The sequence below is a fragment of the Zootoca vivipara genome, chromosome 7 (assembly GCF_963506605.1).
Source record: "Zootoca vivipara chromosome 7, rZooViv1.1, whole genome shotgun sequence".
Taxonomy (NCBI): Eukaryota; Metazoa; Chordata; class Lepidosauria; order Squamata; family Lacertidae; genus Zootoca; species Zootoca vivipara.
Genome location: NC_083282.1, coordinates 2,928,540 through 2,950,669, shown reverse-complemented (window position 1 = coordinate 2,950,669; position 22,130 = coordinate 2,928,540). Strand labels below are relative to the sequence as shown.

The 22,130-nt window shown below is 43.7% G+C and overlaps 2 protein-coding genes across 2 annotated transcripts in view; one reads left to right on the top strand and one right to left on the bottom strand.

Moving 5' to 3' along the window:
- Positions 1-10,193, top strand: part of RGSL1 (regulator of G protein signaling like 1) — a gene marked incomplete at its 5' end in the record, with an annotated part of 42,492 nt that extends 32,299 nt beyond the window's left edge. Inside the window, 6 exons of the mRNA XM_060276554.1 lie at positions 1,639-1,777; positions 3,234-3,358; positions 3,879-3,994; positions 7,199-7,291; positions 9,102-9,165; positions 10,032-10,193. Coding sequence (XP_060132537.1) covers positions 1,639-1,777; positions 3,234-3,358; positions 3,879-3,994; positions 7,199-7,291; positions 9,102-9,165; positions 10,032-10,068 — 574 coding nt within the window. The remainder of the gene's footprint in view (positions 1-1,638; positions 1,778-3,233; positions 3,359-3,878; positions 3,995-7,198; positions 7,292-9,101; positions 9,166-10,031) is intronic.
- Positions 10,181-20,683, bottom strand: RNASEL (ribonuclease L). The gene is made up of 7 exons (XM_035121943.2): positions 20,500-20,683; positions 17,521-19,263; positions 15,452-15,540; positions 14,636-14,838; positions 13,244-13,379; positions 12,366-12,511; positions 10,181-11,881 (listed from the first exon to the last, which is right to left on the bottom strand). The coding sequence occupies exons 2-7, from the start codon at positions 18,938-18,940 to the stop codon at positions 11,743-11,745; spliced, it is 2,133 nt and encodes a 710-aa protein (XP_034977834.2). The 5' UTR covers positions 18,941-19,263; positions 20,500-20,683; the 3' UTR covers positions 10,181-11,742.
- Between the last annotated feature and the right edge of the window lie 1,447 nt (positions 20,684-22,130).

Here is a 22,130-nt window from a genome sequence, read left to right as displayed (position 1 = left end):
CAGACATTTAATGGGGCAAATCTCTGAACAGGAGCATTTGTCTGTCCTAATCCCATCTAAATTGGCCGTCACATAGCAAGGTGGTGCCTTGTGCTGTAAGTATCACCATATAGGGCCATCTGGTAAAAAGGCCAGTTTGGTTTATATTAAGAATATAAAAATGAGCCCTGTTGGATCAGGTAAAGGCTCATCTGCTTCAGCACCCTATACTTAACACGGCCAACTAGTTACCTATGGAAAGCCCACCAGTAGGGCCCTGAGCCCAAGAGCCCTCTCTCCACCGGTGATTCACAGCAACTGGCATCCATAGGCATAGGGCCTCCGACAGGGGAGGTAGAACATAGCCAATCATTGCTAGTAGCCATGATAACCTATTCTCCACTTTCAATCTTTTTTTATTATTATAAAAATCATTCAATTTGGTGGCCATCACTATATTTTGCAAATTAACCTATGTGGTATGTGAAGAAGTACTCTCTTTTGTCTGTCCTGAATATTCCAATGCTCTGCTTTGTTGGATAAATTCTGGGATTATGAGAGTGAGAAGAACTTTCCTCTACCCCTGTTCTTCATACCACAAATAATCTTATGCAGATATATCATGTCTCCCCTTACTTGCCTTTTCTCTAAACTAAAAAGTCCCAAATGTTGTAACCCTCCCTCATCCTTGGATCATTTTGGTTGCTCTTTTCTAACTCTATAATACCTTTTTGAGGGAAGGCAACCGAAATGGTACTCTACAGTGCTCTAGGTGTGGTCACACCATAGATTTGTATTACGATATCAGCAGTTTAATTTTCAATCCGTTTCCTAATGATACCTAGTGTGGCATTTGCTATTTTAACAGCTGCCACATGCACAAGGTCAACATTTTCACCATGACCGCAAGGTCTCCTTCCAAGTCAGTCATTGCCAGTCCAGATCTCATGAGCACACATGTGAAATTAGGAATTTTCTTTTGCCCCAATGTGCATCACTTTACACTTGCTCACATTAAATTGCATTTGCCATTTTACTGCCTATTCATGCAGTTTGAAGAGATCCACTTGGAGCCCATCACAATCCTTTTTAGATATAAGCACACTGAGCAATTTTGTATCATCAGCAAACTTGGCAACCTCGCCAAGTTAAAAGGACAGGTCCCAACACCAATCCTTGCGGGACTCCATTTTCTGCACCCTTCCATTGGGATAACTGTCCATTTATTCTTGCTCTCTGCTTCCTGCTCTTCAGCCAGCTCCTGATCAAGAAATATTGTGTATGTTGTTGGGTTTGTTTTTGTTTTTTCTGAATGCTTCCCACTAGCCATGTACCATCAAGTGCTTAATGGTGACAATGGAAGAGCTCTGATTGCACTGGTTTCTCATTGGTCTACATGACTAGCAGGGACCATCTTGGAATTAGTCCTGAGTCTGTACACCTGCTTTCCTATTGTCAGCATGAGAATGACCCTGATAAAGATCCTTCTCAATGACCCCAGATATTGCCTGTACTGCAATACCCAGGCTGTGCCCAGTGTCCAGATTCCAGCCACCAATTGTGATGATGAGATCATGCCTCAGGTTTTGTGTTGTGTCCAACATGCCACCATCCCACTGCCCACCCACCTCTCCATCTTCTGCTCTGTTATTGCCGCAGGTTTTTTTACCTCTCTGACTCCGTGGTAATCCTGTCCTCCCTTGGGTTATACACCGAGAAAGATATTGCCTTTCTGAAGAGCAAAGTGTCCACCATCAACAAGCTCTTTTTGAATTCAGATATCCCACCTAAACTGAGGGTAAGAGGGTGGAGCCAAGTTTTATAAGACACTTATAAAAATGAAGTCATTGGGAATTCTGCTAAGCGCCATAGTGAATGGTAGCATTTGGAGTAGAATGCTGGCAGAAGCTGAATGGAGACAGACTCGCCTGGATCCAATCATGCTGAGACTCTGGATTTTTGAGGGGAAAGAAATGTAGTATTTGTTATTGGAAATACTGTACATGTTGATAGGAAAGATCCCTAGTTCTCTCTGGCTAAGATGAAAATGCAGTAATCCATTCTTGCTCTTGTATCTCAAGAGTAGACATCAAATCATACCTGTTGTCATGAGGAGCACACATAGAAGAAGAAAGGGAATGGACACAGGAAGTGAAGTCAGCAATGCTAAGAGTATACAGTCTAACACTGAAGGAAGATCAGAAGAACAGACTGGAAAGTCCGGAGCAGGGGTCCCCAGACTTACCGGGCTTCGGGCCGGAGGGCGGGGGAGTGCGCGCCGTGCGCATGCGCACACACACACGGTCGGGAAAAAATCACCGAAAATCGCTTGTGCACATGCGTATGGGCCTCCCCCGACCCGGAAGTGCATCGGAAATGACCTCTTCTGGGTCGGGAGAGGCCCATACGCATGCGCACAAAGGATTTTCGGCGATTTTTTGCCGATGTTGAAGATCGCCGCCGCGCCGCGCGCCGTAAGAGCGGGCGGCGGCAGCGGGCGGCGGGGGTCGTCGCGGGCCGGATTGGGAGGCCAATTGGGCCGCATCCGGCCCGGGGGCCGTAGTTTGGGAACCCCTGGTCTGGAGCTTCCTCTCCCCATCTTCCCTTTCTCATCAGCCTATAGTGCAAGCTGAGCTGCATCCCAGCACTTCCAACAGTATATGCACTCAGCTAGATTTTTTTTTTGTTTTAGCTATTTCTATGTATACTGCATAATCACCAAGTTTGATAGCAACAGAGGTGATCTCTGATAGTGTTGGCAATGTTCTGTGGCAGTGGCACCATTTGGAGTGGGCAGGGGTAGCTTCCCCAAGTGAGGCATCTTCCTGGGTTGTCAGTGTCTACTGAGTTTCCTAGAATTTCATGAGAGCTAGGCTTGAAAATGGGGTCCACTTCTAAGGAGGCTTCATTGGACTCCAGGCTGGTCTTCACAGAGACATGACACAGAGCGAGACTGAGGGATGATCCACTGCTTAAAATGCTGATATGTAGATGTGGAAGGGAAGCTGTGAAACCAGATTCACACTGATGATAAAATGTCAACTGTGACCACCCTAGTATTGTAAGTGTGTTTGCCCCAAAGAAAGCCTCACATGCAGGTTCTTGCATTCAGCCCTCAGTTGAAAGGTAGGATCCCAAAGGATGGGCTCTGGCTAGCGACATCAGCTGTGCTATGAAATGTTTTGTTTCTTTCTAATTGAGGGTTGATGTAGTTGTCATCTACTTCCTGATATGGCCTCTTCTTCTGTGTCCAGGTCAACCTCACAGATGCACAGGTCATTCAGATCCGAAATTTTATTGCTGAAGGTGTGCTGAACAGGACTCTTTATCATTCTGCTTTTATGAGTATCTTTCCAGTTTTATTATTCTACTGGAAGAAGTAAGTAGATTAGAAAGACAAAGTGTGTACATTATTGCGTCCTATAATGGTAATGGATGAAGCCATTGCATGTAGATTATAAACAGATTCATTGAATCTGACCCAAAGTTGCCTTTGCAACTTTAACAACAAAATTTAAAAAATCAAATTCAAGAGGAGCCAAATTAGGGAGCAGATATCGGAGGATGTGGATTTCATTGGGTTAAAAGAATAGGTGTGGTTATAGTTTGCTAAGCTTACCATGCATTTTGCAAGTGCATGTTTCATGTGATAAATTAATCTGTGATGGTGTGGCCATGCAAACACAAACAGCTATTATTCAGCCATTGCAAGCTGCAGTGACACCAGGGCTGGAAGAATGGCTCTGTGGCCAAATGAGCAGGGGCTCGATAAAGCTATGGCTGGTTTGGCAACTATTTTTGTTGTGCTGTCCCATCTTTTGTGACTGTCCCAGCCAGTAACAATGCCTTTGGTTGTCTCAGTTAAATACAGTATACCAATGTCAACGCTATCCTTGCAGATATTGCATTTGGAAGGCAATGAGGGGCTTCAAAAAACCCAAGGCAGAGAAAACAGAACCTTCTCCTACTGTGGTTCCAACAAAGATATCTAGGAGGCCCAGCTGTTACACTGGTGGTAAGCAAGAGTGTGCAGATTCTATGTACTCTGTTGCATCTGTTACACCTTATGACATATGTATTAGACCAGAAAATGTGTGTGAGTGTTTGTGCATGTTTGTCTTCATATGCCCATATATTCCAATAATGCAGAATAAATACAATCTCTTGACATTTTAGATCATGTCATATTTAATTATAGTGTCGCACACCTCCCCACTCTCTGAGCAGTGAGACTCGTCTTGCAAGAGACAATAGAAGAGTGAACCTTTGGAGGTGAAGTAAACTGTTGGAGAGTTACATTGTCTGCTGTGCCTGCTGAGACCAACATGGGAAAGACATGTTTTGTTGCAGCTGGGACAGATGAAGGCATTCAGTTGTGCTGCTGCAGATGCACCATTGTGTTTATTCTTTCTGTGCTCCTCCCCAAAACTAATGGCTGGTTGAGGGAGGAGGGCCCACCCATTTGCTCTCTGGCACAAAACCACTTCCTTTGTTACCTTCACAACCCATATTTAGGGGGCCATTACCAGTCCTTGCAGGATCCAGGAATCAGAAGGGACTCAGGCACACACCCCAAACTCACAACACTATTATGAAATATTTCAAAGTATCTGAAATACTCTGTTGTTGAATTTGCTTAGCTCCAGTGTCATAGCTGCCAAGTCTCCCGTATTCCCCGGGAAACCCCCGTTTTTCCAGCCGTTTCCCGCTGGCAGCCCGGATTTAAAAAAAAACCGTAAATCCCCCGGATTCTTACCGGCCTGGGGAGGCTCCTTCTGCACATCTCTGGAGTTTCTGGACATGCGCAGAAGCGATTTCTGGCGCTGCGGCCATTTTGGAAATGGGCAGAGCATGCGTAGAAGCAACTTCCGGTGCTGCTCTGCCCAGTTCCAAAATGGCCGCAGCACGACTTCTTGTGCCACGCCGCGCCAATCCTGGATTTTTCAATCTGGGAGTTGGCACCTATGTCCATAGTTTCAATATACAGTCTCTTCCAATACAATACTTTCTGACAAGACAGAAGTACTGTTTTGGGGGACAGGAGACGGGCAGGTGTGGAGGACTCCCTGGTCCTGAATGGGGTAACTGAGCCCCTGAAGGACCAGGTGCGCAGCCTGGGAGTCATTTTGGACTCACAGCTGTCCATGGAGGCACAGGTCAATTCTGTGTCCAGGGCAGCTGTCTATCAGCTCCATCTGGTACGCAGGCTGAGACCCTACCTGCCCGTGGACTGTCTCGCCAGAGTGGTGCATGCTCTAGTTATCTCTTGCTTGGACTACTGCAATGCGCTCTATGTGGGGCTACCTTTGAAGGTGACCCGGAAACTACAACTAATCCAGAATGCAGCAGCTAGACTGGTGACTGGGAGCGGCTGGCAAGACCATGTAACACCGGTCTTGAAAGACCTACATTGACTCCCAGTATGTTTAGAAGCACAATTCAAAGTGTTGGTGCTTACCTTTAAAGCCCTAAATGGCCTCAGCCCAGTATACCTGAAGGAGTGCCTCCAACCCCATCGTTCTGCTCGGACACTGAGGTCCAGCGCCGAGGGCCTTCTGGCGGTTCCCTCGCTGCGAGAAGCCAAGTTACAGGGAACCAGGCAGAGGGCCTTCTCGGTAGTGGCGCCCTCCCACCAGATGTCAAAGAGAAAAACAACTACCAGACTTTTAGGAGACATCTGAAGGCAGCCCTGTTTAGGGAAGCTTTTAATGTTTAATAGATTATTGTATTTTAATGTTTTGTTGGAAGCCACCCTGAGTGGCTGGGGAAGCACAGCCAGATGGGCGGGGTATAAATAATAAATTATTATTATACACAGTTGCCCAGTTATGACTAAGTCAGAATCCATGGTTAAAAATTCTAAGTTCTTTGAAAATTGGATGACAACCTTCTGGGAGCAACCTTGTGGAAGAGTGGGTGAGGCAGTAGACAATGCAGTGGAAGGACCCACAACCACTATCAGCAGAGACGAGGTCTGCTGGCAAAGGTTTCTCCCCCCCCCAATGGCAGTGGAAAGCTCCATCACTGTTGGTGACCCACGGCTGATGTTCCTTGGATGGTGTGGGCTGAATTGGGACATGTCAGGGTCATGGTTCTCCTGGATCCTTAATCCCCTCCCTGCCCTGACATGCCACTAAACAGGTCCTGGAGCTGATGTGGTTCATTACTTCTACTGTGGTCAGCATGAGGGGCAGAGTCAGTAGGGAGAGTAAATGGAAGGAAAGGAAGGGAAAGGAAAAAAGAAGGAAAGCCACTTCCCCCACCTCCCATCCTGGCCACAGCAAGCTAATGGGTGGTATGCTATTCCACAGAATCTCATCTCACCTTTCTAGCTCCCTTTGCCCATTGCTCTGTAAGTTGCTGTGGGTTGTCTTGAGCAAGATAAAGTGACTAACAAATGTAATTTGTTGTTGTTGTTGTTGTTGTTGTTGTTGTTGTTGTTGTTGTTAAAATCAAAATCATTTTTTCCTCTGGGAGTCTTCAAGCTGGCAATCTTGTGCAATTAGTTTGTTGAGCAGTTTCAGGCTCACTGAGAAGTTACACATAGCTCAAGTCTTGTGGTTAAGATGCATGATGATGCCACACAAGCATTAATTGATAGAAAAACTATTCAGAAGTTAGGTAAAGGGACCCCTGACCATTAGGTCTAGTCGTGACCGACTCTGGGGTTGCGGCGCTCATCTCGCGTTACTGGCCGAGGGAGCCGGCGTACAGCTTCCAGGTCATGTGGCCAGCATGACAAAGCCGCTTCTGGCGAACCAGAGCAGCACACGGAAACGCCGTTTACCTTCCCGCTGTACCTGTACCTATTTGTCTACTTGTACTTGATGTGCTTTCGAACTGCTAGATTGGCAGGAGCAGGGACCAAGCAACGGGAGCTCACCCCGTCGCGGGGATTCGAACCGCCGACCTTCTGATCACCAAGCCCTAGGCTCTGTGGTTTAACCCACAGCGCCACCTGCGTCCCTTATTCAGAAGTTAGCTGGCCAAAAATGCATTGAGCATATGTCAAGTAATTATTAAGTGTCTATTCCATCAAGGGGATGGAATTCTGGCTTCTGAACAGCTTTCTTTAAAGTGTTCTCAGATTAGAACAGGCACACTTTTGACATCTATCCTATCTGGGGCAACTGGACCTTCAGAAAGGTGATTGGTGAGACTGGGAATCCTCTGGTGTAATATTATGTTTTGTCTTTTTTATTATTACAATTTCAAAAAGATTATCCAGTCATCAGGTATACGATATTCAGAGGCATTGAGCTACTCCTGCCGCAGCCTAAGGAAGAAGCAGAAGAAGTGCCTGCCGAGAAGTGTAAGTTACTGCAGGAATATGGTGTGGGAGCTGGTCTGATCCCAGTTGTTCGGACATCTCCAACAGGAGCCCAAGAAGCGAGGTGGTGTGTCCTGTTTTGCTGCTTGAGGCAAAATGGGAAGTGCCACCTTGCCCTGCCCTGCTGCCCTACCTGCTGGCGCTGGCACCACTTCTCTGCCTGCCTGACCACTTTCGCCACTAGTAGAGAAGCACTCTGCGAAAACTCTCATGATTTCAGGTGTGATTTGGGCTGATACTTGTGCCACTTCGGTGGCGGGGCAGGGGAGTTTTCACAGAGCTGCCACCTTGGGGTCTCTCCTGCTAAGGACCCTCATGGCCAGATCAATTGCCCAAGATACATGCAACACAATCTTCATGTATTTATCCTTCTGGGCAATCCTGCAGCCATGCTGCAATTGGGGGGATAAAACGAAAATTGTTGAATTATCTCAGCACTTCAGGTTATACATGCATTATCTACCACTTCCAGTTTGACCCAGAATTGGTTGGGTTACATGTTAAGAGATAGTTAGGTGCCAGGGACATGCTGGCATGACTCAGCCTCAATGATAGAATTAGCATCAGGAACTGAACCCAAGACAAGTCTACCCAGACACTGGAATTCCCAACATAAACTCAGCCACCTTTGTAACATGCATTTCCAAGAACTTTGGACACTCAAGCTAAGATTGGTGCTCAAAGTCTAACTCTTCTCCAAGGTGAAGTAAGGCTGGTGGACAGAGTGGCAGGCATGGGGTCCCTTACTAAATTCTCTCAACTTCTGGACTGCAGCTGGACAGGAAAAAGTATATGAGCTGAGATGCTAGGGCCCCTCCGATCATTATTATTATTTTATTCTGCAACAATGATTTTATGAAAGGTCTTCCTCCCAGAGCTTAAGAAAGAGAAGGAAGACCTTTCATTGCCTACAGACAGCCACCCAATCTTAAACAATTCCTCACCCACAATAATACAACCACCAGACTTAACATGGACACTGGTACCAGAGCCTGCAATAAACCCAGATGCCAACTTTGCTGCCACATACACTCGGACAACACCATTACTGGCCCCAACACATACACTCGGACAACACCATTACTGGCCCCAACAACATCAAACATACCATCTCTGGACTATTTAACTGCTCGTCTTCTAACATTGTGTATGCCATCAAATGCCAACAGTGCCCTTCAGCTCTCTATATCAGACAAACAGGCCAAACCCTACGCCAAAGGATAAAATGGACATAAATCTGACATCAGGAATTGCAAGACAGAGAAACCAGTAGGAGAACACTTCAATCTTCCAGGACATTCTATACAAGATCTCAAAGTAGCTGTCTTATTACAAAAGAATTTCAGAAATAGACTGGAAAGAGAAGTTGCTGAACTGCAACTTATTACCAAACTTAAAACCATGGAGAGACCTGGTCTGAATAAAGACAATGGATTCTTATCTCATTATACATGATAAAACTATCTTTAGCCATCTCACCCCTTGTTTTTTCCTGTAAGACTAATTGCAGTCGTTAACAGTCATCAACAGGTTTTCCACACCTATCAGTCAGTCACCCATTCCCACCACCCTTCTGAGTAATACCCCTCCCCACCCTCTCACTATATATAAGGGTCTGGTGACTTCTGTTTCAGTATATCTGAAGAAGTGTGCATGCACACGAAAGCTCATACCAATGACAAACTTAGTTGGTCTCTAAGGTGCTACTGGAAGGGGGGGGAGTCTTAGAACAGTTCAGCTGCCTCGTACGAATGCGTCAGATACAATATGCTGTCTCTTTTTCTACCTTCAGCTTCAGTGGGAAGTTTAGAAGCATTAAGAAGGTCTTCAACAACAATAAATGTGCCCCAGAGACGGTAGGTACCCAGGAAAACTAAAATCTTAGGGCACTAGCAAGTCAAAATTAGACATGTTTAAGTCACATTTGGAATACCATGTTTAATGAAATGAATGGGACCCAAGTGCTTAACTTGTGCAGAATCATACCTGCTCAAGAGCAAAACCAAAAAATGAGAAGCATGAACTGATTTTGTGTTGATTGCAATATTCAATTGTTTGTGTCAAGAAGAGTCACATATGCTTGACATAACCACCATGATTAGAGAAGATTGTGGCACACAAGCTAAAGTAAATTATTGGCAACGAACTGGCTATTTCAGGTTACATCCACTATATACCTTTAAAGCACTCTTATGCCTCTTTAACAGTTATGGCTTCCTCCAAAGATTCCTGGGAATTGTAGTTTGGGTGCTGAGAGTTGTTAGGAGAACCCTCACAGAGATGATATTAAACTACACTTCCCAGGACTCTTTGTGGGAAGTCATGACAGTTAAAGTGTACATGACAGTTAAAGGTACATACTGTAACTTTAAAGGAAATTCTTTCAAAGAATTCTGGGTGCTTGAAACTGTGGTAATGTGTTTCAAATGTGCTTTATAGTGTTGGATATTGTTTGGTTTGTTACTGTCGTATATGTTTTTATACTTTAAACTGCCCTATGATCCTTAGAGTGGTATATAAATTAAATAAATATCTACGGTAAATAAAACTGAGTGTATGACCTCAGTTACATGTACAACCAGGTAGTTACATGTACAACCAGGTCATGTTTGCATGTAATTGCAGTTAATTGATTGACTGCATATATGCCAAAATGAATTCTAGGCTGTTGTTTCAGATTGCAGTTTATGAAGACTCTTTTTATTTATATTCTTCTGCACAGGGCCTCATCTGTAGTTGCTGGAAATAAACTGATATAACTTAATCTCACACTGTTCCTTGCCTGGGCATCATGGAAAAGATAATTCCAAGCATTTTCGGCTGGATGACAAAACTTCACTGCAGGTCAGGACTGAAGTCTTTTAATGAAACAGCATTCACTAGGTCACGGGGTTCTGTTGTGTGAGATGGGAGGGGTTCTCCATATTGTTCGATGAAGGGATCAGCAATGTTCTATTATGTCTCTAAACCAGAGAGGAGGACCTCTGGCCTGTTGGACTTCCAAATCTAGTCCCAGCCATTTCCCTATTGCTGCTATAATTTCTTATCAGCAGAGCAGTGTGTGGGGTTGGTGTAGGGTGGTATCAACCAGCAGAGGTTTACACAAGCACTTTGAAATTTCTTTGCCTGTTCTACTGAAATATGCAATTTGTAATGGTGAAGTTTTTCTCCTTCCATTTAAGTAAAAAAAAAAAGCCTTAGATTTTAGATCCCCTTAGATCAAGTGAAGAGGTTTCAGAGTTTACATGTATGAATTAGAACAAGCATCAAATGCCCAATCTTCATGGATTTAAGCTTGGATTGCAAAGAAAATAGAAGTGTACAGTACTGTATTTTAAGGGCATTTTTGAATAAATGTAATAGCAATGTTGTCAATACAGATTTTTTTTAGAGAATCCCTTAAGTTGTTTATAACAAGTAATTCAGTGTGTAGATCCCAGTAAGTTGGTTCAAAACAGGTGCTCCCAGGGAAAAAAACATCCACAGTCTAAATAGTACCCCCCCATTTTGTGCACCAGGGGAGTCCTAATTTTGCCACACTCAATTAATGTGAATTTTGCCTTCTCAGTCTGGGTGCCTTCCCTCTCAGAATTTCTTCCTTCACCCTTTCACAAGGTCACCACCCTACTGCCAATGCCCATCATTCCATCGCTCACCTTACTCTTTTGAAGTACCTCATAACTAATCTTGTGTGACATAAACTGACTCTGTCCTTGCCCAGTGCTCCAAAGCTGTCAGAAGCAAGGCAACAGCCTAGAGGCAACATTTCAAAGTGTTGGTCCTGACCTTTAAAACCCTAAGCAGCCTCAGCCCAGTATACCTGGACACTGAGGTCAAGGTACGCCCCAAGGGCCTTCTGATGGTTCCCTTTGACTGAAGTTTTATTTGCATTTGTTAAGCAATCCAAGATCAAGCAACTGCGGAATGTAATAGAAAGTATTTATTTTCTCTTTCCACTGACAGAGCATAAAATTCAGGAAATTATACAACATCTGGATTGATGTTTAGTTGGTAGCTGAGAGAAAGCCTCAATTTCAAGCAAACAAGCTTGGCAAATGCATAGACAACTAAAGCTCCCTTCTGCCAGCCACAACCTTCCTTTCTGGCTCTTTATATTATACGTGCTGCAGCTTTCTTATTTTACTTTCTTATTTGACTTTATCTGGTATCTTAGCTGAATGGGGCAAACTGAAGAAAGGCAGAAGAGTCACGTGGAAGAATCAACTGCTGCCGATTCTCATTGCAAATGAGAAGGGTTCTGAGCACTTGGAGAATATATATCATCCTGTGTTGCACAAATTCTGGCAAGATGAAAATGATTAATTCTGGAAAGAGGCTCAGAAAAAGAGGGACATGTTGCTTGCCTCTTAATTATCCTTACACCTTGAAACAGAAGAGATCTCTCATGAAGAATCTATGTCTATTTGTCCCCATTATAGCTGAGGAGAATTCTGTGCATTCGGAAAATGTTGATCATATTGTATATTATGCAAAGTCCGGTAGACATAAATTGTTAAATTTGGGAAAAGGTTCAGAAAATAGTCTTCTGGCTCCTTGATTATTTCCTTCACCCTGAAATAGAGGAAAATGTGAATCCTTTTAATACCAGTAAGCAAGCAGTAGTTTAAATTTGTATTTTAAAAAAATAGAATGTGAATGCTGGTCTGTGAACTGGAGCAAATGTCAATCCACGGAAAACCCTATTGCTGTTTGCTCTGATCCAACATCAATGCATGGGTTTTCCTGGGCATAATGCTGGGATAAAAAAAATGCACTCAGACACGGCGCTTTAAAGCCCAGACCTGTGCCTAAAAATAAAGCACAAAAGGAAGCATGAATGAGTCCTCAGTTTAGCCCTTTGACTTGAAGCTGGTAGCTGAGGTGCAAAACTCCACTTGACCACTGGGTGGCCTTTTCAAATATGTGATTATCTAAGTCTGGATTCACATGCTGGTTTATAGAAGGGGAAGTACACTGCATAGAAATGGGCACTCGGTGACTCCTCTGCAGAAGGCTAGGAACAGCTGCAAATCAAGAAAAAACAACTCTCACTTACTTCTCATCCTTTTCACTGAAGTGCTCCCCCATATTCCTGATCAGCTTCAGTAAATCTGTCACACAGTTTTCATAACCTTTATTCTTCTCCTTCTTCTTCTTGTCATTAAAGGGACCAACCATACAGTCCAATACATCCTTATCAATCTGAAAAAGACACATGTCCCCTGTCATTAATTTGGGTGCATGAAACCCACTCCTCACAATACAGTTTCCATGTAGACCTGCAAGCTGGCAGATTCCAAGTCACAAAAATATACAGAATATGCATTTGACAGAATGGCATGAAGTATGACGTATATTGGTTATTATAATACTATATTGGTTAATTTATTGAAACAGTTTCCATTTATATTGCTTGGTAGATTTTGCAATACAGTCATACATTGGCTCCCATCCAGCTCCCAAATACATCCAGCTCCCAAACGGTTGAAAACCAAAAGTGAGTGTTCCGGTTTTCAAACCTCCTTTGGAAGCCAAATGTCCAATGGGGCTTCCGCAGCTTCCAACTGGCTGCAGGAAGCTCCTGCAGCCAATCAGAAGCCACACTTTGGAAGTTGAATGGACTTCCAGAACGGATTCTGTTTGACTTCCGAGGTACAACTGTACAGTATTTAAAATCTGATCTAACGGCAAATCATTTCACACATATAAGAATGGTTTTGCAGGGCCAGACAGATACTTGCCCAGGAACAGGTATACATATAATAAAGAAGTGAATCAGACCTAAACTGTTTGCTATGCACTTAAGTTGCCCTCATGCCTTTGAGAAGTGATGAAGCACTGGCACTGACAATGCAGAAGGAAAAGAGGTCAAATGTGGTGGTTCAAATCAACACAGATGAAGCTTTCATACGGAGGCTGCAAGAGATCATTTACCTTTTCAGTCCAGTCCTTGAAAGGATCTTCCTCACTATTCAGAGCCTTCAGTATTTCACTAGTGCTGTTATGGTGCCGAGTGTTGCGTGTCTTTATATCGCTCTCATTCCCAACGTCTCTTAAGACCCTGTATCTCCTGGCAAACAAAAGGCAATTGCTAAGAACCCACAGAGCCAAGGTGACCATATGGTAAGACTGGTCTCAGAGATTGGGAAAGGACAGAGCACATGCTTGGTCCCAGCTTCAACACCTGCCATCGCCAGTTAAAAGGATCCAGTAGCAGGCAATGAGACCCTGGAGCCAGGCAGAGTAGACAACACCGAGACACAGACAAATAGTCTGACCTAGAATAAAGCAGCTTCCTCTGTTCTTCTGGGGCAGGTATACTGCTCCCATTAACTCCTGTCATATGCAAGGAAGGGGCATCCTTGCTCTGCAAGCTGCTTTTTATAACAAAACTCTGATTTTGGCTTTCCTCTCCCTGACACATTACCATCTAATGCAGTGTGGCTAATCTGTGGCTCTCCAGGTGTGGCATTATTATTGTGGCTGTGGAAAACCAATTTGAAATGGGTGTTTCTGCCTATTAAAGTCTCTTGAGAGTTTTTGTTAGGCATGAGGGTGAATTTTCAGAGCCCTAAATAGTAGTGTAGAATCAGACATTGATCCCTTAAATCCTGGTGCATGGATTTCAGTGCCGATTGCACATCACATAGTTCGTATTCAACATTTCTGCATCAGTGTGCTGTCATATCTGCAGCCAACTCACTATCCAAAGTTCACTGCAATTATTTACTGAAATATATATACAGTCAAACCTCGGTTCTCGAATGGTTCCAAATTCAAACGTTTCGGCTCCCTAATGCCAAAAACCCACAAGTAAATGCTCCGGTTTTCAAATGTTCCTTGGAACTCAAACGTCCAATGCGGCTTCTGCTTGACTGCAAAAAGCTCTTGCAACCAATTGGTTGTCAAGCATTTCGGAAGTCGAACAGTCTTCCAGAACGGATTACGTTCGACAACCGAGGTTTGACTGTATTATTTTTATCTTACATTAATGATTAGCCTTGTGGTTTTCACATGAGGAGGAGGGACAACAACCCAGCCTGAACATTAGTTATATTTTAAACAACATGACAAAGCACATGACAGTCTATAAGCAACAACTAAAGCAGCATAATCAAATCCTGAGCTTCAATTTTGAAGGCAAAACTTAAGATATCAAAAAATAGAAATGAATGGATTAAATTATTTCTCCAAAATGTCATTCCAATCCTACTTGCAAAGTTTCTTCTTCCATGGCTGTTGTAGTAACAGGAGAAATAAAACTGAGGAAGATAGAATGATAAGAATGGAAAGTTGCTAAATTTCCTGTATTTATTTAGTACTTACAACTTCTTGTTCCAGAAATAAGGATGGTAGATCAACTGTCCCAGTTGTTCAGTGACTGGGATGTTTTCATCAGGAGATTCCAGTCTTGCTGTGAGGTCTTCTATTTCAAAGTGATCATCTACATCCTTTGGACACTGCGCAGGCAAGGCTTCAAAGCGGATTCTGCCCCTCATAGCAACATACAGGGCTAGACTTCTGAGAGCCTACATGTGAGAACAAATGGCAATACGACTTCAGAACACAAAATGTCATTCTTGGGCAAGTAGACTGGAACCATGCTTGGGCTTAGTTCTTACTGAGGTGCTAAAAAATCTGTGTCTGGGCTGTGTCAGTTTAAATTGCAAGTGACTCAATCACATGACATGATGTTTCTATACACAAACACACCCCTTGCATGTAGAAACCATACACCTGATGAACTCATTTTCAGGATCTACCATATTCCTGTGACTGTAATTTGTTTAAAAATGTTTCCAATAATACAGTATTGTATTTAAAACTGTTGTACTCCACCCTGGCACCTTTTGGTGAAGGACTGGTAAGAAATCAAATAAACAAATACAAGTTGAACCCGGCAAAGTTTGGGTAAACTCACTGGAATTAATTGATCTTAGGTTAGCCAGATACATTAATTTCAATGGGGCTACTCTGAGTAGGACTAACATTCAATCCAACTCTACGTTATGGTTAAGCATAAAAGTATATTGTGCACATATATTGTCCACAAACACACAATACATTGCCTTAATGGTTGGGGGATAATCATTCTGCAAATATAGAAGACTGGGGAGGCAACTGCAGAGGAGGCTCACTTACCTGCAGATCTTCTGTGATGATAAGATCTTTTTCATCATCTATTTTTCTGGTCTTATCAAAATCTGCTAGAAAAACCCTGCCTGCGACATCTAGCAAAATAAATAAATAAATAAATAAATAAGTGGAAGCGATCAAGCGGAATAGTTTTCACATCTTTGTGTATTGAATGCTTTGGGGGGAAAGAGCACATAATGGAAAGTTTCAAGATTCAACAAGAGCCACCAATTCACCTGCTCACATGCAAATCTACAGTACTTGAAACTTGAGATCAGCTCCTGAGGCTCTTCTCTGCATGACCCTGCCTAATGAGAGCCAGCTGGTGGTTGCTGGGGTGAAGGCCTTCTCAGCTGTTATACCCAGTTACAGAATGGACTCCCCAGAGAGTCCACCTGATGCTACTTTGTACCGTATTGCTGTTATGGTCAAATGAAGACATTTTCATTTTTCAAGGCTTTTTAAGGGCTTTGATTTCTGTGGATTTTTGAGATTTTGACACTTTTATTATTTTAAAACATCAAAGATGTGTCTGGGCCATGAACATTTTTATGGTATTGTTGACTAGTTTTGCTTTATCTCTGCTTTTAGCTTGTATGTGTTATTTCAAATGTATTGTTTTTATATTTCTGATGTTGAGGCAGAACACAAGTATGATAAATAAATATTCACCTCAAGCACTACTACAGGCATCCCCAAACTTTGGCCCTCCAGATGTTTTGGACTACAATTCCCATCATCCCTGACCACTGGTCCTCTTAGCTAGGGATCATGGGAGTTGTAGGCCAAAACATCTGGAGGGCCACAGTTTGGGGATGCCTGCACTACTATCACTTCAGGGACTCCACACCCACACCCGTGCTCAGTTACTGGAAGTGGTAACATGGCAATATGACCTTTGATCCTAAAAAGATTTGCCACCCTAATGTAGATGCCAACAGAACTTGCTTTTTTATCTGAATATGTAGGTCAAGCATCCCCAAACTCGGCCCTCCAGATGTTTTCGGACTACTTCTCCCATCATCCCTAGCTAATAGGACCAGTGGTCAGGGATGATGGGAGTTGTAGTACCAAAACATCTGGAGGGCCAAGGTTTGGGGCTGCCTGGTGTAGATTGTTCTCCAGGTAGAACCAGAACGACTTCTGTCTGAAACCATCCATCCATCCATCTGCTTAGTCCTACATTCCAGATTTGTTGAGGGTATATAATGCAGAGGAGAAACCATAATATTTGAAGTATTAGTGCATAATAAATAAGTAAACAATGGAGATCTATTTGAGGGGCGGGTCACATTTCTGAAGCAGTAAAATGATGTAGTGAAATTATTCTCAAGATTTAGGATGATGGTGTCAGCTTCCAGACGGCTTCTGGGAGCTGGGTGATTAGAGTACAGACTAGGATCACAGGAAGCTACCTTATATCTAGTCAGACCATTGGTCCCTCTGCACTCAACATTGTTTACGCTCAGATTGGCAGTGGCTCTCCCAATCCTGCTTGGAGATACTGGGGATTGAACATAAATAACTCTTTGCCTGAAAAGCAGATGTTCTATTCCTGAGCTGGAATCTCTCCTTCCTTGCACCAGTGAGGCTGCTGGTTAGAAGAGGAAAATACAGGGCACTATGATCACTACAGCTTAGAATATCCAAGGGTTTGGTATGTCACCAGAGAGTCAATCCCATATCACTCCCTGTAATAAATATCCAATATCTGCTGTTGTTCTCTTTCAGTTTGTGTGTGAAACTATTCTACTATGCTGCTCACATGCTTGCTGTTGGATCTGAATTTCTGACCCCTTGCGGATGATTGGCTATCCAATTTATCCCCCCAGGTGTAGGGAAACTGTGGTGCTCCAGTTAGTGCTGGACTCCAAATCCCATCAGCTCCATGTTCCGAGATTATGGGACTTGCTAGCCAACAGTATCTTAAAGGACACAGATTCCCCATCCTTGGTTTACACCATAAAACTGAAAACCTGCTACTCCATATTTCTTTCATAAAATTTCTTTCAACTACACTTGGGTAATGGCTTGGCTTCCACTCAACAGACAGCCATATAAGAAAGAACACAAACCTATCAAAATGTTACTTGGGTGCAGATCTTGATGCCCAAATCCAAATGAGTGCAGTTCCTTCACTGCCAGAAATATTGTTTCAATAATAGCATTACTTCTCATAGTTCCATTCTCAGTCTCTGCTGTCCCGAAGTACTCCTCAAGGTTTTTCTCACACAGGGAAAGGCACAAGTAGAGACAGGAGTTCTGCTCTTCGCACCCACAGAACTTCACCAGATGTTTGCTGGTACGGCACTTCTCAAGGCAGGTTTTCTCTCGTTCAGCATTTTCTGCAGTGGTGGGGAATATCTTCACAGCCACCTCTTCTCCACTGTAGAATCCTAGGTAGACACCTCCATGGGAACTTTTCTGAATTCGGAAATCTGGAAACATGAAGATCTTGAGTTTTCCAATCATAGGACGATACTTTCCATAAAGATCTCGGAGCTTGGATTGCCAGTGTCTGCTAGCAGAGGTCCATTGTATCTCTGGCTGCCTTAGATTAGACAAGGCTCCATACTGGTGAAGAAGCGTTATCATTCTGCTGTTGTAATTCAGGCTGGCTATATCTATCAAGTTCCCAATGTCTGTTCTTGCTCCCTTTTCACACAATGTCTTTGTTATTTCATAATTTTCCATTGCCACTGCTGCCATAAGGGCCGTCTTGTTGTTTTTGTCAGCATCGTTCACGTCCACTTCTTCTTTTTCCAATATAGCCTTCACCAGGTCTAGGCTTTGCCTTTCAGCTGCCAGCATCAAAGTAGTTTTCCCAACTTCATCTCTCTTATTCACATCAGCCCCATGTTTTAAGAGGAAAAGGGCAGCTGCCTCTTTGCCTTGGGCCTGGGTCTGGTCCTTTTTAGTCACTGAGAGAGCATGGACCAATGCATTTCTCTCCCAGTTGTCGCAGATGTTCACATCAGCACCCAATTCTTCAACTAGGACTTTGACAACAGAGAAGTGGCCATACCTGGCAGCATCCATCAGGGCTGTTTCTCCCCCTTTATTCAAGGCCCTTTTATCCTCATCAGCCACATTTCTGGGCAAGTTAACATCTGCCCCACACCCATACAAAAACCTCAGGGCCTCTTCTTGCCCATACCAAGCAGCCTCTGTGAATGCCGTGAAACCATTCAAATCACACTCATTGATGGCCGACCCCTTCTGAAGGAAGAGCTTTAAAAGTTCAACATTGCCTGTTATTCCTGCTAGAATAAAGGGGGTAGCTTTGTTGTCCTTCCTAGCAAGTGGATCAGCTCCTCTGTCCAGCAGAAGGTGGACAATTGCCTCTTTGTCCATTTGTACAGCACTGTGAAGGGCTGTCCACCCATCATTCACCTTTGAATTGATATCATTACCTTCTTCTAACAACTGCCGGACAGTCTCAATCGATCCTCTTCTGACTGCATTATTTAGCTGAAGGGCTTTATCAGCTGCCATTTCTTTTCTGTAGGGTTCTGACGCCTCTCCCAGTAGTTGTGATTACATTAGCTTTCTGCAAATATATTTCTACTGCAACACAAAAGCAACAGCTATGACATTATCAACTTAATAATGGAAGAGCGAAGAGCTATTCACACAAAAAGTTATGGTGCCACAGGGCTGGATGCAAGTCTCTTGATTCAGTGGTTTTGGATAGCAAAGGCTCAAATAACAAAGTTGCTACATAGCGAGAAGTTTGACACACTGCCTTTGTCACATGGATGTATGTATGTACTGTATTTTAAAGGACTCATAGTTTTCCTTCTTCATATACATTCCACCTGTTTATCAAACAGAAAATGCCATGTTCAGTTAATATGTAAGGATAATACATCTATCAATAGCTAGATGTTCAGAAGCAATAAATGGGGCATAATCAGGAGCTTCTGTCTTCTATGTTGTGGCTGACCCAAAGCACTAGATCCTGAGTGGTTGTGGCTGGTGCCCATAATTTTGATTCCCCCCACAATATCTTCTGTGCCTCAGTGTAGGATTACTCCACAGCAATGTTACACTGGGGCCAAGAGGTATTGTGGAAAGATTAAAAGGGCAGGAACTAGCAACAGCTTTTCTTAGCTATACCAGCTTGTGTTTTTTCTTTTTGCTGCTGCTGTTCCCACCTGTCACCATCAAGATAAGGTGAAGGTGCTGGTAACCGCTTGATGTTACTTTTTATTTAACTGCCTACTGAAGATTTTGACAGATTTTTCTATTGGCCAGGTGCTGTTATGGGACAGCGACAATGCCTCCCCTGGACTATAGTACAATTTTAATTGCATTTCCTTTCGTGGGCATAACCAGGATTGTTAGGGCGCAAAACTGACATGATTGGTCAGTTAGTCAAGTATTTTTTATTGTTTTACTTGATCTGGGGGAGCAGCTCCAACCCCCCCCCCCCCCGCTATGCCCATGTTTCCTTCATTATATTTAGTGGAACGTGGGTTCAGTGAGGTCACAAATCTCTTAACTAAAAAAGGAAACAAATGGCAAATTAGTTAATCAGGTGATTTAACGATGCTGCTGCCAAAAATAGAGCCAAACATTAATAAATTGATAGCAGCGCACCAGGTTCGTCCTTCTCATTAGGATTATTTGTAATTTTTACTTTAATATAATCCTTTGTTATCTTAATTTTCTGTGAGCAATGCGGATGTTACTGTGGTTGACTTTAATGAGTCATTTTATAATTTCAAGCTTCAAGATGCCCTATTTACAACATCTTTCTTTACTATGTTGTAGGACGTAGGTAGCAAAAGAGATACACAAAAGAATGAATATTTGTCACTGCATGTTTCTGTCTGTTTGCTTTAAGAAGATAGATTTGCAGGGGGCGCTGAACACCCCCCCCGAAATGGGGGCGGTAGAGGATGATGGCAGGCGGGCCTCCTGCCGCCCCCCGCCCCGCCCCCCATACTGTATATCCTCGCTGCCCCCAGGAGGCCTTCCTTTCCCGGGCCCCTTTCCCTCCCTCGAGCCACCTCCCGGCCCGCCCTTCTTGGCGGCTTCACCTCACTTACCGCCGGCGGGTATTTTGCCTCATTCGCTCGGAAAACGGAAAAGGACGAGCAGTTTTTGTGAGGGAAGGAGGAAATGGATCACAACAGCAGCAGCAAGGCATTCCCTCTGTTAAACCCGGCGGGGGACAGAGGCCAATTGAGGAGGAGGAGACGGAAGCGAGTTTCAAGGGAGGGAGAAGCAGAGACGGGGCGAGGTTGTCCTTTCGCTTTTCGCCTCAGAAGGGAAGGCTTTGCGTTGGGGGGAGGGGAGTGTTTTGTTTTTAACGCCGAATAAAGTTTGCTAAGGAAAAGAAAATGAGAAGTTTGTTCTTCGTGGCGGGAAGGAGGAAAGGAAATATTTGCGTGCCTTTTTTGCCTCACAATAAACGCCCGGAGGCTGAGGAGAGGCTTCTCTCTCTCCCTCTCCTCCTTTTTGGCCCTAAAGCTTTTAGGATTCCCGCGACTCCGTTCCCCTTCCAGGCCCAAGTTTCTTTCCTTGAACAAGGGCTAGAGAAACTCGGGTTCAGGTCTCCACTTTTTAAGACACATGTGACCTCGGTCCAGCCATGATATAGTCTACTTCACAAGGTTGTTGTGAGGATGAAATGAGGTGGGAAGAGCAAATGTGTCCCTCAGGAAGCTCCCCGGAAGACCAGTGGGACGGGAATGCCGGAATAAGCGACGGATCACACCCACGGGGAATGTCTTTCTTTGTTCATATGGTGTGGAAAGGCTTCTCCTCACATCCTTGCATGGGTCCGACGCTAGGCTGAAAATGGGGTTTGTGTAGAAGAGGCTAGTGAGGTGTTAGAGCATAAGAAGAAGAGCCGGCAGGATCTGGCCCCTGGCCCATCCAGCATCCTGTTCTCACAGCGGCCCACCAGATGCACAGCACAGCAGACCTCTGGGTTTGTTTATTACATTTCTGGGCCGCTTTTCATTCACATGAAGCAGCTTACAAACAATAAATTACAGCATAATGGGACGTAACAGAAATATTTATAAAGAAGATAAATCTCCAGTAAAACAATTGTAATCTATAAAACACTATTAACAACACTGCTAAAAAAATAAGCTAAACAGCTTATTACAATAAAGTCATATTATACGACAAGATCATATAAGATTCATAAAGTACTACAGCATTCATAATCTATAAAGCAATATTAACAACATTAATAAAACAGCAACCCAAAAATAAACTTGGCTCATAATACTGCATTGCCTTCTGCTGCACAGGAACTGAAGCAGGCTCAAAATACTTCCCTGGGTCTGGGGAAGAAGTGTGCAAACACCACAATGAGTAAAGGGAGTTTAAAATTTGTTGTGGTTCTCCAAGGATGACCAGCTGGTTTTTCCCCCTGCTTTGAGGATTTTTGGGCTATAATTTTTATGCAAATAAATATACACTGTAATGGAAAAGGAAATAGAAATGGTTCTCTCTCTTCTTCAAAAGGGATGTCCCTGAAATCTTGAATCAGAGGCCAGCCTCATTTCTCTTGAGGAAGCCAGATTCGCTCTCACGAACGCAGCTTCTCTCTCACCTTATAAATCAGGGTTGGTGGCATCCATCCCCTATGTCGCTGCAATGCACATAGATGACCCTTACTTTTAATGCTGTTGCCTTTCCGTCTTTTCTTACCCTAACCTCT